The 19,933-nt window shown below is 36.1% G+C and overlaps 1 protein-coding gene across 1 annotated transcript in view; it reads left to right on the plus strand.

Annotated features, from left to right (window-relative positions):
- The window catches only part of LOC145288128 (uncharacterized), a 361,708-nt gene that overhangs the window by 133,470 nt on the left and 208,305 nt on the right, over positions 1 to 19,933 (plus strand). Inside the window, exons 17-18 of the mRNA XM_080136193.1 lie at positions 802 to 987; positions 1,103 to 1,238. Of these exons, the coding sequence (XP_079992319.1) occupies positions 802 to 987; positions 1,103 to 1,238 (322 nt within the window). The remainder of the gene's footprint in view (positions 1 to 801; positions 988 to 1,102; positions 1,239 to 19,933) is intronic.

Genomic DNA, 19,933 nt, shown 5'->3' on the forward strand with positions numbered 1-19,933 from the left:
ACTTTCACACACCTAATCGGAAAAAAACCTGGAGCTCTAATACATGTATGTTATCAATTTTTAAATGAATTTGATGACATAATTTTATGTTCAATCTTATTGGGTGTTGCCCGGGTTGAGAGAGGTGGTATAAGGACATTGAGCAACCTCCAGAAAAAGTGGTTCAATCAAAATGGCAAGTTCCCATGCGTAAGCAAAAAAAAAAAAACATTATTTTAATTAGCCGCAGTAGGCAAGCAGGCTCGAACCTATAACGTGAAAGAGGAAAAGGTGAAAAATTAACTCGTTAGCTGTCTCTGTCACAGTGACTTATGACGTCACGGGCATTTAATAAAGGTATGTTTAGATTTGCAACAATGTTGACGCAAAAAGTGACCCCTCCTTGCAAAAAACAGCCCAGTTGACCAGCATAGAATTAATCTTTTTGGCCAATTTTTAGATATTTTTTATCTGAGAGATTGATTTTTCTAATTTTGTCAGGGTCCAATGTGTGTCAAAAGTTTTGGCAGACACACACACTTTCCATTTTATATGATAGATGTAGTAAAAAGAAAGTGATCCAAAATTAATTTTCATTTACCGTGAGTAAATGAGGATTAAATTTTTTTTATTGCTTTATTTGTAAATCTGAAATTGAAATCTCTTGCAACTGAAAGGGCATCAGAGATAAAAGTATACATTTTATATTGCAGTAGATAATTTTATATTGCAGTAGATAATTTTATATTGCAGTAGATAATTTTATATTGCAGTAGATAAATGTTTGTTAAATTCTCAAATTTTATTTTATTTTTTTATCAGATTTTCCGAGAAGCAAAACGAACTCGTCCAAGTATCTTGTATCTTCCTCATGTTAACCATCTATGGAGTGTTGCTGGTGAAACTTTGAAAGCAACTTTCCTCACAATGGTCGATGATCTGGAACCTTCTTCTCCAATTCTCATTCTTGCAACAAGTGAAATTCCTTACGATTTTCTTGAAGACGATGTAAGTTTTTGTCTTTTTCAAAATTTGATTAATTATTTTGTTCAAATTTTTCAAGATTTTTTACGTTTTATTGCTGGTGTAATTTACTGGCTAGAATCTTTTTATTTTTAAATAGTTGCGTGAACTTTTTGATGACTTGGCTTCAGAAGTGTTGCACATGAGCAATCCAAATGAAAAAGAACGTCGAGAATTTTTTTCTGATTTGTTACTCAGCCAAGCTACAAAACCACCAGTGCAGAAAAAAAAGAAATGTAAGTAGTTTCTTAACAAAAAAGAATGTTTAAGTATTTATCACTTAATATATGAAATATTTGACAAATTTTAAAGCTTCTTATTGCAACATTTATGGATCAGAGTTGATCAACTCTTTTTTTTTTTTTTTTTTTTTTCTAATCTTCACTCTCCCACTCTTTTGCTCTTGCATACTATTTTCCATCAAAATTAAGATTTGTTTTCTTTTCACATACACAAAACTGGTGCTACCAGATCAGGCTGTCTGAAAATAATGGTCTAGAACATGGTCTAACATTGATGCTTTTTGTTTTCTACTTGCTTTTGCAAAACTTAATTATCTTTTGCAAAAACAAAAACAACCCCACTTTCCTCACTTTCCCCCCCTTTCCATTCTTCCCATTCCCTCTTTCTCTTTCTATCTCCCCCATTTCCTGACTGGTTTCCTGACTTAAAATGTACGAGACATTAATACTGTAATCCTCTTCCCTCTCTCATTGCAAAATTTATCCATGTTCTGCAGCAAATTTTGTCAATTATTTCAAAAGCCAAGCAAGTTTTAGATAAACTGGATATTGTTTGACACTAAAGCTTTTGAATATCCATTTAAAACATTTTGATTTCAAATCTTCAGATAGAATTGTAATGTCAGGAAATTCTTTTTTCGACTGAAACAGTTCTTAAAAGTTTGATACATACTTGCTATAGATTTTATCCATAATGAAAGTTAGAGCTGGTTATATATTTTAAGTAAAAGAATTGAACCCATCACGTAAAAGTAGTTAAAATTATAAATTTGTTTCATTTAATGATTCTAATTTTTTTTTTTTCCCCCTTTTTTTCTTAAAATTGTTTATGATGGTAAACAAAAACAATAAAATCCACTATAAACCAACCAAACAATACAAACTAGCAATCGAAGAATAAAAACCTTCTACAAAATGATTGGATGCATTAAAACTTTACACATTTAATAGGCCCTGTCAGTGAGGCTCCAGAATACACTGACTGTCTGTTTCCCCTCACCCCCACCCCGAAGATAAAAGTCCTCCAATGGGGCCACCTGTTGGCCGTAGGTGGTGACGTGTAATGCTTTAGAATGGGACCTTGGTTGTTGAGCAACTCACGACCCAGATCCAAGTGGCCGTGAGTTTGTAACATTCCACTTTCGTCCTTACTTCGGCTAGACGGACAGTCAGAGAGATCCAATCCAATCAATCGGCTAGTCATGACAAGCCCCTACAAAAAGAGAAATGCAAATATACCACACACCAACACATATTTAAAAAAAAAAAGAAAAGAAAAACACATACTGATATTCAAAAGCAATGGCAGTGGTCTAGAACGGGGGCAAATCAGATAGTGAAACCAGATGCTACTGACAAGAAACCTTATTATACTTTGCTGGGGCCAAGGAAATAAAGAAATTGCTACAAGTAACTACACTCACTGTCTGAGTATATCATCCTTGTATCCGTGAGATGCTTTGGCGTATGCCCTCCCCCCACTATCTCCCAATATAAGGCTTCGAGGAGGGTAGGAAACAAGGATGATGAAAGAAAATAATACTTCATATGGCTTCCAAAAACATCACAAGATCCCATCTAGATTCAAACACAGAAAGTGATAAAGATGAAAATACAAACTTTCTAAGTATATAATCTTAAAATCGTGTCTTCTTTCCTAATCTAAAAAATTATAAACAAAAACCTAAACACAAAGCAAATAAAAAAAAAATGGAACCCTATTTGTACAAGTATCTACTAAAAATAATGCCGAAAAAGTTTTAACATGGACAAAGTTCCATGATATAAACATCAAAACTTACCCTTACAAAACCTTCAACACCTCAAGGGGGGTCATCAAATGTCCAGAATTAAACAACTACTACTTAGAAGAAATAAAAACAAACTTAAAATCTCAAAAGGTTATATACACCAAAAGAATTAGAATAAGAAGAAACATACAAAAAAACACATGCATATTAACCTTCAATACTCCCACTCTACCAATCAAAATTAGATATATTAATATTAAAGTAGAACCATACATCAGGCTACAATGCTCAAAATATACCACTCACATATCAGATCCAAACTGGACTATGGTTGTACCATATACAGCTCCACTTATAAATTGTACAAAAAAACCCCTACTAACCAGACTTGAAATTTGGCCTGGGAGCTTATCGAACCTCACCGGTGGAATGCCTGCATGTAGAAGCCCACAAACCATCCCTATACTTAAGATGGGAAAAACTAGCGTTGCAATATGCAACAAAACTGCAAAGCAATCCTGAAAACCCAATATACAAAACTACCTTCAACTTAGCAACTTTTATTGAGGGAAACCAACAAGCATACCCTCTTTTGGACACAAAGTATGTGGGTCCGATCTCATCCTGGCTGTATTATTAAAAAGATGCTCTGCTGAGGTTCCACCAGTCCTCTCCAAACTTTACAACAAATGCCTTAATGAATGTTGCTTTCCTGACTGCTGGAAAACTGCTTCTGTGGTACCAGTTTATAAGAATGCTGGTGAAAAAACTGACTCATTAAATTATCGTCCCATTAGCCTCCATTTTTCGCCCATAATCAACCAAGCTCTAGTCCATCATCTTACAGCTACTAAACTTCTGACCGACCATCAATATAGATTTAGGCAAGCCTGTTTTACAGCAGATATCTTAACTGTAATCTCTGAATGTATATATCATACACTGGACAAAGCAGGGGAAGGTAGAGCAGTAGCCTTAGATATATCTAAGGCTTTTGACAGAGTATGGCATGATAGTCCTATCAATCAGATCATACGGCATCACTGGATGAATGCTTAACATAATTAAATCCTTTTTAAATAAGAGAAAAATCCTCAGTAGTCGTACATCTAAACAATATGATATAAATACAGGTGTACCTTAGGGGTCTATTCTTGGACCTTTATTATTCATAAATGACCCCCTGATGAAATTGTCTCTGAGATGGGTATATTTGCTAACAACATCACACTCTATAAGAGGCACGAGGGGGAAAACAAACACATATCTAAGGAAAGGGCAGAAACATTGGAGGAGACCTCCAATCTGCAGTGAAATGAGGACAAAAATAGATGGTAATGTTTAATGCTGCCAAGACTAAGCTCATTTCCTTCAATAATTACAAGAAACATTCTCAACCACCAATAGCTAAAGATACATTACCTGAAAGTACTTCTTTCAAACTCTTCAGCTTAACTTTCACAGGAATATGAGTTGGAACAAATTCATTGAGAGCGTGGTCAGGGCCACTGTAACGAAGGTGGCCTAGACAGTTACTTATGCTAGAAAGTATCATGTACCTCTACAAGGCTACCATTCGCTCATGTATGGAGTATTGTTGTCACATTTGGGCTAGTGCACTTTTTTTTTTTTTTTTACATAAGCGACACCACTTATCAAGACCGAGAGGCCACTCAAGGATAAGGGTTAAAGAGTGAACAGTAGTCAAAAGGACAATATAGTAATCGATAGTAATGGAAGTTCGGTAACTTTGTTAACTTAAGTGGAACAGCTCATCAGAAACTTGTTTACGTTGGACTTGAAGGCAACCATATTATAGACAGCTGGAAAACGGAAGACGATTCCACAGATGTGCAGTTCTGAGAAAGAAGCTTTGTTCATGGAATCTACGTTTAGGCACAGATAAAGAGTGGGGGGAATTATTGATAATGTTTTCAGCTAGACAAGTGTTTCTTGTGAAAGTTTGGTGAGGGGGGACCATAGATTGAAGCTCAGTCGAACACTTTCCATCAAAATAATGATAAATCAGAGACAAACTTGCATCATTCTGTGAGATAGAGGTTGCAGCGAAGAAAAAAGGACATCTCCCACGAGGCCACAAAGTCTATTTTGAACCCTATCAAGGCAGGACAAGTCCTTTTTAGCAGCTCTTGCCCAAATGTGGCAACAATATTCCATCCTTGGACGTACCTGGCTCTTATATAGATAGAGAATTGCATCAGCAGTGAGATGTCTACTGGATCGATAGAAGGATCCGACCATTCTTCCAGCAGCCTTGGCAACAGATTTGATGTACGTATTCCATTTAAGGTCAGGAGTAAAGGTCAGGCCCAGAAGCTTGTCAAAACTTGAGGCCTCCCCAAGACGAGAGCCATTCATTTTAATTGATGCCAGATGAGGATCAGAATGTTGATGATGTAAATAGAAGCTTGGTTTTAGATGCATTAAAAGTAACCAGCCACTCCTTTCCCTATTGTACAATGTGATCAAGATCAGAGGAGAGAATTCGAGATCTTGGTCGTTTACTGTCTTAGATGTGCTACCAAAGCTGGTAGTGTCATCAGCAAAAAATGTCTACGAATGATGTAAGGATGTGATTAAGAAGATCATTAATGTAGATCAGGAAAAGAGTTGGGCCCAGGGTGAACTCCTGAGGGACTCCAGCATTAATACTGTGAGCTTCTGATTTTTGCCCATCAACTACTACTCTTATGAACCTATCAGAGAGAAATGATTTAATAATTGATAAGACATTTCCAGCTATACCATAGCTGGAGATCTTGTGAAGTAAACCTTGATGCCATACCCTATCAAAGGCCTTTGATATGTCAAGAGCACTTGCCCTAGAAAGGTTGCCTCTGTTGAGAGATTAGCTAATCCTATGAGATATAACTGTAAGCACATCTGCTGTAGATCTAGCAGAACGGAAACCATATTGTATGTCACTAAGAAGGTTATTTTTGCTGAGATGGTTGATTACTTCTCTATTTAACACAGATTCCAGAGACTTATTGGCCTGTACTGAGAGAGGGATGAACGATTACCTGAATTCTTAAATACAGGGCATACTGATTAGATTTTCCAGGGTAATGGGAAGCAATTTTCCTTAAGACAACGTGTAAACAGTTTTGTAAATATGGGCGCTAGTTCTGGTTGAAGTTTTTTGAGTACTATAATTGGAATACCATCAGGGCCGATTGCTTTACTGGAATCAAGGTTTTTGATTAGCTTGGCAACATCATAGATATTTGTATATCACATAGTGTGTTTTCTGATATAGGAGGAAATATTGGGGTTTGGCAGTCTTGGTCACAAATTAAGAATTAGCTGCAAAGTTCTTGACAAAGAGTTTGGCTTTGTCTGATGCTGACGAGATTACCTCAGGTCCATTGATGATAGTTGGGATAGAGCACATGCTTCTGTTGAGGATTCTGTTTGCTATTTGCCAAAACTGGTGGAAACCAAGTCGCTGCTCAGCTACTTTGGACTTGATGGACTGAGCATACAACTCTCTTGCGTTCTTTATTACTTTCTTACAATGGTTGCTGGCAGTCCTGAAAGCGGCTTTTGTTTCCATACATCTATTACGTTTGAAGCAGTGGAAAAAGTGATTTCTGTGCGCAATGGCAGCAACACATTCTGAAGAGAACCATGGCTGGCTGTTAGGTTTTTGCTGGAACCTTTTTGAGGGTATGAAACGGTCTATACCTACAATTAACCATTCTGTCAGGTCTGATACTATAGAGGACACATCCTTTTTAAACATGGAACAATATAAATGTACGAAACTATCCCAGTCAGCCATAGTGTATCGATATACTGTACGATGAAGAGGTACGTCTGAGAACTTATTACATTTCATTTTTATCTTAATTGATACAACTGAGTGGTCGGAAGATCCAAGAGGAGACAGAACAGAAACTGAACATAGTTCAGGGCAAGTTGTGAGAAAAAGCTCTAGTAGACTCGCATACTGGCCGTCATTGTTGGGCACACGGGTGGGTTCGTGAACAATCTGAGTGAGGTCATAAGCAATGGAGAAATCATGACAGAACTTCCCCTCATCATCGGTCTTGTTTGAGTGGGTTAACCATTCCACATTGTGAACATTGAAGTCTCCACATACGTGAATGTTAGCTGAAGGATATGCTGATAGAACTAGGTCAATTTTCTCAGATATGCTTTTAAAGATAGTAACTTCGCTGTTGTGGGGCGATAGAGAGTAAATATAAATGCAGTAGTGTGAGCTAGTGCAACTCGGAAGCACATATAGGGTAAGTTAGGATCTTCTCTGGGGATGTCCATACCACATGGAAACCATCTTTAATAATGGCACATATTCCATGCCCATCACGATCTTGAGGGTCAGATTTAGAAGTTAAGTTTGAGTATCCTTTAATTACGAACTCATTTAGGGAAATAGTCTGTCCAATGCCAGTTTCGCTTAAAAATAAAAGCTTTGGTTTAGTCTCCTGTAATTGGGCTTCAACCTCTGGAAGGTTAGAACGTAGACCCCTGATGTTGGAGAAGGAGACATGGTAGTAGGGGTCTATGTTGGAGTTCCAGGTTTATACGTGCGTTTTTTCTTGAAACTTGTCATGATGGAATTTTGGAATTTGTGGACTAGGTCGTCAGACAGAGAAGGGAAACTAAGAGAGAAAAAGAAACAAAGAACATAAGGTAAAGCCATAACAATTACCCACTAATATGGCATCGAGAGGCATGGTCCAGAATCTATTCACCAAATGGTAATACAGCAGCCCCAAGGACAGCCTCCTTAGTGGTTAATCCAAGGTTTGGGTCCCTGACTATCAGGCGGATAACCTCAGCCCAGATAAAACGTTTACCTCCAGTACCCTTACTAGTGACATGGCTACAAGGATAGACATAGAAACAGAAAATTTCCGCCATCTCTGCCGACTGTTCACGCAAAATACTGCCAAAACCTAGAATACAGCTTTTTTCTTCTCCCTTTGTCAGAAAAATCACTCATTAGAAAAATAAGGAGAAGCAAGAGTAACAGGAGCTGCCGATAACGTATACACAAAGCGTTCTCTACTCTCCATTTTAAAAAAAATAAAAATTATAAAGTATTGTACTTAATAAAAGTCCAACTGGCATTTTTAAAGGGAAAGTATGGTGATAGATTCACCTCTCACGAACTAACAATGAATGCAATTTCCTAATCTATTTTTGCAATCAACTTGGTAGATATAATAAACATTTATGACGAGAAAACGCTATCATTAAATAAATCAGAAAATAGAAATATAAGTTAAGTATTGAAATAAAATGTAGTTATTAATATTTGAAATTAAAAATTAAAATAGCAGCCACTTATCTCGAACAGGCTCGTCTCCAAAATGCAAACTGTTGAAGAGAATTTTGGCTTTAACATCTGCGTTCCAAAAGATTTTTTTTTTTTTAAATTAACCGTTAAAACAAAAGTAAGAGTAAAAAAACGAACACCCTTTCATTACAGAAATCATGCAAGACTATAATTAAATAACTGAAAAAGGCAAAATAATTGTAATAGCCTGAATACCAAGCGATGTTTGCATCCCAGGAAATGAAAAGGCGAAGCCACAAACCACTTAATGAAAAAAATTAAAATACTACAAACAGACCTGAAAAGAAAAATTAACAAACATCTGGAAAACATGTGGCAAGGAGAATTGAATAAGTGCACAGAAAACAAATTGCATGAGCATCAGCCTAGAATCAAAAATGAAAAACAAGCCTTGAAGGGAAGAAGGGAGGAGAGTGTACTGAACCGAATATGAATTGGACACGCAAAACTAACTCATTCCTACCTCATCAAAGCTGAGGAAGCACCAAACTGAACACTCTGCAACCAACAAATAACAATCACATATTTACTGAGGGAGTGTAGAAGACACAAACACATCCAGAAGAAATATTTCAGAACAGCAACGCATTGGAAAAGTATTCCAAGAAGTATAGCCTCAACAAATGTTAAAGTACTTAAAAGAAACAAATTTATTCAAACTGTAAACGAATCTAGTAACCTTTTACTCCTATAAAAACAAACTTTTTACATTTGAAAACAAACTTTTCGGATAAATTTAAAGCATCTTGCTTCTGGAAATAAACTTTTTAAGTAATTAAAAATTTCTTATATCAATAAACCTTTTTTTGGCATTGATCACCAGGAGGTTGAAATACCGTTAAGCAAACACACTCACTCTCATACAAAAAATATTCTTTTAATGTAGCCATACCATCGAAATCTCTTATTTCACACACATTTCTCTAGATTTAATTTTCCTCTGAGTTCATTAGAATAAAGTCTAAGACTCATTGTGTCATTCTTCTATCATTTCTCTCTGTCTTCTCAGACATCTCCTCAACTCTCACTGGCCAGGTTTCACTTCCATACATCATCACACTTTGTACACATACCTGATAGACTCTTCCCTTCGTTGACAGTGATAATACTTTGCTGGTTAGTAATATTACAAGTTTACTAAACTTATTTCATCCACTCCTAATTCTTGACTGGTGCTACCGGATCAGGGTGTCTATTGGCTTCCTGAGACGAAATGTACCTACATTGATGTTCCTTTTTGTTTTTCTATTCTCTTTTGTAAAACTTAATTATGTTCTACAAAAACAACAGTCCCCCCCCCCTTTTTTTTCTTCCCCTACTTCCCAACCGGCCCTGTCGGTGGGGCATTAGAATGCCCCCTGCAGAGAGTAAAAGTCTCTCAATGGAGTCACTTGTTGACCGTGGGTGACAACCCGTAATGCCTAAGGACAGGATCCTGTTGGTTGAGCAGATCATGTTCAAGGTATTATTAGGACATGAGGTGTAATACACCATTTTGATCCTTACTTAAGACAGGCAGTTGGATAGGCCCAATCCAATCAATCGGTTGGTCATGACTAGCACTAAATCAGACAAACACAACAATAAAATAAGCTCATGCTCCCCACATTAGGCAATAAACTGATTTAGTAAGCAATCAACTTGCTGAAAAATGGGTAAAACATGGCTGCAAAACTAACATCTTTTCTAGAAATGAGGCCATTAGAAAAGACGAAGGAAACACGGGTGCTTGAGTCCATCAGCAGGAAGAGTATACTTTTCCTGTATCCTTGTGTTGGGGCAAATGTCCCCCCCCCCCCAACACTTCCCAAATAGGGCTCCGAGGTGGGTGGGGAGCAGGAAAAATGAAAAATTCAAAATATTTAAATGGCAAGTAAAAAGCCTTAAAAAAAAAATCATTATGAAGTTTCAGACAAATCTAGTTCAGATTCAGAAACAGAATCACAAAACCAAAATCTAGTTTAAGACCTACCTTATTTCATAATTATTGAAGCAACCGAAGGAGAACCGATAACAAAAGTGTCTCGCTTCAAAATAGAGAAAATTTTCTTAAGTATCAAATCAAAAATGATCCAAAAACTAAATAACGGCACACTACTAGTGGAAGTAGAAAGCCAAAAACATATCACAGATATCTTTAAATGGAGACTTTATAATAACCAAAAAGTAAAAAGTTATCCCTACAAAACATTGAATACTAGTAAAGGAGTAATCAGGAGTTCAGAACTATCACTGTGTTCCTTGGAAGAAATTAAAATTAACCTAAAAAATCAAAACGTTATCAATGTGAAAAGGATCCAAATTAAAAAATGTGGTGAAACCATTAATACCCATCAAATCTCAAGTCACATCAAAATAGGATACGAAAAAATAAATATAGGACCATACATACCAAACCCTCTCAGATGCTGCAATTGTCAAAGGTACGGACACCATCGAGACCAGTGTACATGCTCTCCAGTATGCATGAGGTGTGGAGAAAACGAGACCCACACAGATTGCCAAAAAGAGCCAAAATATATTAACTGCCAAAAAGGCCATAGTGCAAATTCAAAAGAATGTGATAAATGGAAGAAAGAAAAAGAAATTATTAAAATAAAATATACAAAAAACATAACCTTTCAAGAAGCTCGTAACGTAGCCGGAAATATAAAATACTCAGAAATAACAAAAAAAACATACAGCATACCACCAGACCAAACAACAAAAGCAGACCTATTAAGCATCAAACCAGAAGACATGAAATTACTTAATGAAGTAAGGGAACTAATGGGAGAATTCAAAAAAACATAAAACAAGTCAACAATGAAAATAAAGATTACAAAACTGGACAAAACTCCCAAACCAAAACTCAACAAAACCCCGAAGTATTACAACAACCACAGAAACCACCCCTCTCAAAGACCCCCCCCCCCCAAAAAAAACACAGACACCAAATAGTGCCCATGAACGAAAAGGAAACAAACCACCAACCAACAAAGTAGCTAAAACCAAAATAAACTGACCACGTTCATCTTCCAAGAGACTCAATCCAAAACAGATTTGAGGACATGGACACAGAAGATCGAAGATCAGACACCAACGACTAACAAAAGTTAAAAAAAATAAATACATAAAATAAATAAAAATGGCACAGAAAAAAATGAAAAAACTAGGAACATAGCAGCTCTACAATTGAACTGTAGAGGATTGGAGCCAAATTATGAAGAACTACAGCAATTAATCAAATAATACAATCCAAATATCATATGTTTACAAGAAACTCTACTGAAGGAAAATTCCAAACTCTCCCTTAAAGACTATGAAGTATACAATAAAATCAACTTTTCACATATAGACCGTAGACCAATAGCAGTACAACCATTATGTTAAAGAAAACAATACCCTACGAAAAACTCAACCTAAACACACTTCAAGCCGTTGCAGTAAGAGCTACCTTACACCAAACTCTCACAATCTTCTCGATCTACATTCCACCAAAATATAAACTAGGAAAAACTCAAATAGACAGAATAATTGAACAGCTCCCTGCACTATTCCTAATCCTGGGGAATTTCAATGCACAAAGCCATCTTTGGCTGGTGCTACCAGATCAGGCCGTCTATTGGCTTCCCTAGACGAAATGCACCTATATCGATTTTCTGTTTTTGTTTTCTATTCTCTTTTGTAAAACTTAATTATGTTCTGCAAAAACAAAAACAACAACCCCCTTCCCCTCTCCTTTCCTTTTCCTTCCCTACTAACCCTTTTATTATTATTTTTTTTTCCTGCCCTGCTGGTAGGGCACTAGAATAAGCCGACTGCCCCCCTGCAGAGGGTAAAAATCCCTCAATGGGGCAACCAGTTAGCCGTGGGTTGCTATCCGTAATGCCTTAAGACGTGATCCTGGTGATTGAGCTAACCTAGACCTGGGTGCATAAAAGTCCAGGCACTGCAACACATTACTTTGGCCCTTACTTCGGCTAGATGGGCGGTCGGAGAGGCTCGATCCGACCAATCGGCCAGTTACGCCAAGCCCTAGCACTTACACCCAAAGTACCAACTACCACAACAAAGAACGAAACTTAAAGGTACTCCCATCTTTTTTTTTTTTATTTTTTTTTTTTTTTTTTTTTTTCTTCCCCCACTACAAAAAATAGGCAAACCAAGTAAGTGCTAGAAGGTGATGGCAAGGGTCAATCAATTGGAAAGACCAGAACTCAACACTTCATCTGAGCAAATGTATTTTTGAGGACATATTGAACAGAAAATATAGTGCTTGAAAACTCCTTACTAAAAGAGTATATCCTCCACGTAGCCCCGACACGGTCAAAGCGAATAGGTTTCCTCCTTACTATGCCCCAATTTTGGACTCCGAGGTGTGTAGGGAGCGTGGTTGATGAAAAATAAATCCCAAAATCCACGGCTGATAAAAACAAAAGCATCCCCCCTCAAAACCCTTAAAAGAAACCATTCCTCTTACTCTGACCTCTCAAGCTCCGATGAAGAACAAAAGTTCAAAACTAGAAAAACCGTTCCAACTATAGACGAAGGAAACTTTCCACGATTCTTGGTTATTGAATTAATCGAAAATAAAAAAAATTGGAAATTTATCACCTTTCCTAATAGAAAAAACATTATCCACAAAAGTAAACCAAAAATGATCAAAAAAAAACAAAAGATGGAAATCTACTAGTTGAGATAACCAATCTTAGAGATGCTCAATCTCTACTCAAAATGAAGAACTTCCATGAGTACAAGTGCAAAGTCTTTCCCCATAAAACACTAAACACTTTGAAAGGAGTAATTCGAAGTTATGAACTATCGCTGGCAACTGAAGAAGAAATGAAAACCGAATTAGAAAAACAAGGAGTAATCAACCACATCCGCATAAACATAAAAAGAAACTATAAAATAACAATCAACACATATTAACGTTTAACAAACCAACAATACCTAAGGAAATAAAAATTGGCTACTTAAATGTAAAAGTAGACCAATATATCTCAGCTCCATTAAGATGTTTCCATTGCCAAAAATATGGACATCATAGAGAAGCCTGTAAAGGAATAAAAATATGTGGAAAATGCGGCAACAAAGAGTCTGACCACACCGAAGAAAAATGCATAAATGAGGTGAAATGCGCAAGCTGCAAAGAAGATCACCCGGTCTTCTCTAAAATATGCAAAACATATAAAAAAGAAAGAGAAATTATAGAAGTAAAGTACAAAAAAAACACAACCTTTCCAGAAGCCAGAAAAATAGTTGAGACGTACATGAAAGACAACACATATGCTGAGACAACAAAAAAGACAAACCATACCAACATAATGAAATACATGATCAATATAGGGAGCTGATAAACAAACTGATTACATTAAACATTAAAGAATGGCCAGAATTTCAAAATAGCCTAAAAGAAAAATACTCAAATCTGGGAAACAAAATAGAAATAACAAATCCAAACAAAGAAAATAATATTCCATCCACAACAGAACCATTAAAAAAATTATCACAGAAACCAACAAAGCAACCACCAGAAATTAATAAAAACATAAGCAATGATAAAACAGCAAATAAAAAACGTTCCAGAAAAGAAGAAAACAAAACAATAAACACTCAAAATAGATTCCAAATTCTAGAAAAAATGGAGACCGAAAACACCCTAGATAAAAAAAAGAAACTAAACAAAAGTAATCAAGAGGGAAAAAATGAACAAGCCAAAACGGTAACATCTCAAGCAAGATCCAGATCGACGTCCAGATCCAAACAAAAAAAAAAGAAAAAATCCAGCAAAACACTTCACCAAAGACACAAATTCCAATAAAAGATAAATCCTCTACTTCTAAAAAGATGGAAATAGAGGAAAACTAAACAGCCTCATGGATAGAAATAAAACACAACAAATTATCCAATGGAATTGTCATGGAATAAGATCTAACTATAATGAACTTCTTATACTTATCTCACTCTTCAACCCAGTCATTGTTTGCTTACAAGAAACCTTCCTACAAAACAACCATTTCAAAACACCAAACTATGAACAATACAACTATTTCCATAACACAGGCCTTCGTGCTAATGGAGGCACCTCAATTCTTGTAAAGAATAACATACCTCAAAGCAATTTCTCTGTCAAAACAAATCTCCAAGCAATTACAACTCAAGTCACATTACACAAAACAATCACAATCTGCTCAATATACCTCCCTCCTCATGAACCAATAAATGAAAATGAACTAGAAAATTTAATAAAATAACTACCTTCACATTCATTCTTCTAGGAGACTTTAACTGCCACAGTATGTTATGGGGGATGCAAAGTCACAAACTCAAAAGGAAACAAAATTGAACAATTAATTAACGAAAATAACTTGTGCCTTCTCAATCAAAAAAATCCCACATACTTAAATCCAACAAACGGATCAAATAGTGCCATTGATCTTACCATGTGTGATCCATCAAGCTTCTTGAATTATACATGGAGCACTTACGAAGAACCCTGTGGAATGATCACTTCCCTATTATAATCAATTACAGTAACTCCATCCGAAACCACATACCCAAGTGGAACACAAACAAAGCCAACTGGGCCGAATTTAAAGAACTTTGTTCACTAAAACTAACAGAACATCAAATCCAAGCAATAGAAGAATTCACGGAAGTACTCATAACAATAGCCAAAAAAATGCATACCCAAAAATTCTCCTCCTGGAAAAAAAAACAAACCATGGTTCAATCCAGAATGTAAAACGGCCATTAGACAGAGAAAGGCAGCCTTAAGAAAATTTAAAAAAACAACCCACAACGAACAACTTAATAGAATACAAACCCCAAAGAGCTAAAACTCGAAAAACAATTACAGAATGGAAAAGATCCTGCTGGCAACAATTTGTCAACAAAATCAACATCACCACTAAACCCAAAACCGTCTGGGAAATTATTAGGAAAATAACTGGAAAATATAATCCGAATTCAATCAAACACCTTCTCATAAATAAACAGAAAATAACGGAAAAAAAAAAACATATTGCTAACACACTAGCTAAAACCTTTGTCGAAAATTCATCATCAAAACACTACACTAAACAATTTCAAATACTTAAACATGAAGAAAAGTACAAAATAAACTTTAACTCCAAAAACCAAGAGCCTTACAATGAAATCTTCTCCCTCAATGAACTAGAAGCCGCCATAGAAAAATCCCATAACTCAGCTGTAGGACCAGATGAAGTGCACTAAAGCTTCCTTAAAGAAATTCCACCAGAATCATTAAAACTCCTTCTCAAAATTTATAATAAAATATGGGAAACAAAAGATTTCCCAACTTCATGGAAAAATGCAACAATAATACCAATACCCAAACTGGGAAAAGATACATCAAACCCAGAAAATTACAGACCAATAGCTCTCACAAGCTGCCTATACAAAACAAAAAAAAGAATGATTAACTACTGTCTTATATGGTATCTAGATGACAAGAAAATAATTTCTGAAGTCCAGTGTGGATAATAAAAAAATCGAGGATGTATAGACCACATCACTAACCTCGAAAATTATATCAGATAAGCTTTTATCAATAAGGAACACGTAACATCTGTTTTTTTTTTTTTTTTCGATCTTGAGAAAGCATATGAAACTACCTGGAAACATGGTATAATAAAAGATCTCCACAACATCGGACTAAGAGGCAGATTACCTGAATTCATAAAAAACTTCCTAACAGACAGATCTTTCCAAGTTCGCATAGACTCAACTTTATCAGACCCACAAAATCAAGGAGTGCCTCAAGGCAGCATATTATCAACAACTATCTTTAACATAAAAATCAATAACATTATAAAAGAACTCTCTCCTGATATACATAGCTCCTTATATGTAGATGACTGCTCAATCAGCTACAGATCTAAATACACTCACACTATTGAAAGAAAACTACAACATAACATAAATAAAATTAATAAATGGGCAACGAAAAATGGTTTCAAATTCTCCAAAACTAAAACAAAATGCATCCATTTCTGTAACCAACGCAAACTCCACCCTGACCCAACCCTAGAGATTGAAGGTGAAAAAATTCCATTCGTAAATGAACACAAGCACCTGGGAATCATTTTTGACAAAAGACTAAATTTCATTCCACACATCAATCATATCAAAACCAAATGTAATAAAGCATTACAACTCCTACGAGTCATTGCCCATACAGATTGGGGAGCTGACAAGAACACACTACTCAAACTATATAGAGCATTGATTAGATCAAAAATAGATTATGGTAGCTTCATATATCAATCTACCAGAAAGTCATATCTAAAAACCCTCAACACAATATGCCACTCCGGACTAAGACTAGCACTAGGAGCATTTCCAACCTCCCCTGTAGAAAGCCTGTATGCAGAAGCACCTGAAACTCCTCCAATGCTCAGAAATCAAAACCTTGGTCTAAAATACTACACAAAACTTACAGCCAACCCCACAAACCCAGCACACAATAGCACTTTAAATCCAAACCATAAACACCTTTTCGACCAAAAAGAAAATGCAATCAAAACCTTTTGGACTTAGAATAAAATCGATTTCCAAAGAAGGAAGTCTACCCATAACTAAAATTTACGAAACTGTCCTACTTAAAACCCCTCCCTGGAAAATCGTATCCCCTAACATCGACCTAAGTTTAAGTAAATATGAAAAGAAACATACTCCTCCAATAACTTATGATGATCTCGATAAAATCAAAGAAAAGTATCCAGACCACACACACATCTATACAGATGGGTCTAAACAAAATAACGCAACAGCCAGTGCAGCAATACTCAATAAATCAATCAAAAAAACAATCAAGCTTCCCAAAAGAAACCTCAATCTTCAGTGCTGAAATACATGCTCTAATCCTAGCTCTAAAACTTGCCTCCAATAACAAAAAAAAACAAATTTATAATCCTTTCAGACTCCCAATCTACTCTAAAAGCGATTAAAAATAAAAAGATGGACAACCCCCTAATCGCAAAATTACTCCAAAAATTAACTGAACTAAACAGTAAAAAAGAAATAATTTTCTGCTGGATACCGAGCCATTCCGGTATTAAAGGTAATGAATTAGCAGATTCTGCAGCAAAAAATGCCTTAAATCTCCCAATCGATGCAAATTTAAAAATTTCATACATAGATCTAAAAAGACGTATCAACGCATACACAACAGAGAAATGGCAAACCTACTGGAATGAACACCCTAACAACAAACTTCACGAAATCATGCCAAAAATCAAAAAACAAGAACAAAATATGAAACTAAACAGAAAAGAAGTCAAACTAACAAGAATAAAAATAGGCCATACTCACTTAACCCACTCATATCTCCTAAAAAAAGAAAACCAACCATCTGTATACCTTGTCAAACACCACTCACAATCAAACACATATTAATTGAATGTACTGATTTTGTAACAGTAAGAAATCGATTCTACAAAGAAAACAATATTAAAGAGTTATTTGATAAAAACAATCCCCACACCATACTCTCATATCTTAAAAAAATTGGCCTTTATAAAAAAAATTTAAAAAGGACCCTTTATACAACAGTCCTGGATATGACCTAAAACTATATCCAATGGTTAGGCCCTTGCGGGCCTTGGGGAGTGTGGAGCCACCCTTTAATTGCCATTGCTCCCAGGTCCACTCTGACCCGGAGTAGTAGTACCTGTTAGGGTCCCAACTATGGGTTAAATAGAATCTGACTTTAAAAAAAATATACTCCATTAAAAATCGTTCCTCAAAATAACTAGATTCGGCATTAAATAACCTGGAAAAGGTTGATATGCTGTAAAACAAAAACAACCCACCAACAGCCATCTTTGGGGAGACAGACAACCAAATCACAACGGAAAAATAATAGAAGCCATACTAGAAACTACAGACATATGTATACTGAACAACAGCAAACACGCCTACCTACATCCACCTACAGGAACAACCTCAGCCATAGATCTAACATTCAGCTCTCTTACAATTTACATGGACTTTAATTGGTATATCTATGAAGAACAATGTGGTAGTGACCACTATCCAATTATCATCAAAACAAACAATAGAAAATGGAGCACCAAAATGGCAACTAAAGAGAGCTGACTGGTCCACATTCAGGAATCTCTGCCAAGCACAAATAAATAATAAAATACTTCAGAAACCCGACCCAGTAGCAATGTTCACCCAAAGGTTAATAAAAATAGCAGAGGAAACAACCCCCAAAACTTGAAAGAAAAACAGTAAACATAAACCATGGTTCACAAAAAAGTGCAAAGAAACAATCAAAAAACGCAAAAAAAAAAAAAACTAAAAAAATTCAAGATAAATTCATCCACAACAAACTTAGAAATTTACCGCCAAGCCCGTGCAAAAGCACGACAAATAACCAAAAAGGCCAAATGGGAAACATGGCAAGTTTATGTATCTAAGTTGAATAATAAAACACTTAGCAAGAAAGTATGGGACACGGTGAGGAAAATTAATGGGAAACAAAATCCAATACACCTAAAAAAACCTGATGGTGGAAAATGCACTGAAAAAAAAAGGACATGGCAAACTTGTTGAACGACTAAACAAAAACTCCTCACCCAAACATTCTAAAACTACAAAATAGAAGCAGTAAAAGGAAAACTGAATTTCACCTCAAACAACACAGAAAAAATATAATTTACCATTCACAATATTTGAAGTGCTCTGGATAGAAGAAAAGATACTGCTACTGGACCAGATGAGATCCATTACCAATTTTTGAAACAGCTACCAGAAACTTCATTAAATACTCTTTTAAACATATTCAATAATATCTGGCTCTTGGGTTACTTACCTAACGCATGGTGAGAGTCCACAATCATACCAATCCCAAAACCTGACAAAGACCCCTGGAATCCAACAAATTACCGCCCTATCTCTCTAACTGTATCTGCAAGACTATGGATCTTTGTAGATTTCTCCAAAGCATTTGACTCCGTACATAGAGGAAAAATGGCCAGCATATTAAAAGCATATGGCGTTCCAAATGAAGTCATTAATGCTATCATGATGCTACATGAGCACACTCGAGCAATGGTCAAGTCACCAGATGGGGACATTGAATTTTTCGACATCCGCACTGGGGTTCTACAAGGAGATACTCTTGCCCCTTTTCTTTTCATTGTCTGTCTTGACTTTGTACTTTGCACCTCTGTTGATATACACAACATGCTAGGCTTCACCCTAAATGAATCCAGAACAGACGTCATCAATCAGCACACATAACTGATGCAGATTACGCAGACGATATTGCTTTGTTCACGAACAACACTGCTGATGCGCAAACACTGTTACGTAAGCTAGAAAAGTCTGCAAATGACATTGGTCTCCACATAAATGCGGATAAGACGAAGTTTATGACTTTCAATGTGAAGGTTGAGATCAGGGTTTTGGTTGGATCAACACTGAAAGAAGTCGCTGAGTTTACGTATCTGGGCAGCAACATAGTTTCCACAGAGAGAGATATCGGAATTTGTATCTCAAAAGCATGGACCGCATTGGATGGGCTACATTCAGTATGGACTTCGGGACTAACTAACAAACTGAAAAGGCAG

Source organism: Euprymna scolopes, chromosome 11 (assembly GCF_053919585.1).
Source record: "Euprymna scolopes isolate OS-2025 chromosome 11, ASM5391958v1, whole genome shotgun sequence".
NCBI classification, from domain to species: domain Eukaryota; kingdom Metazoa; phylum Mollusca; class Cephalopoda; order Sepiida; family Sepiolidae; genus Euprymna; species Euprymna scolopes.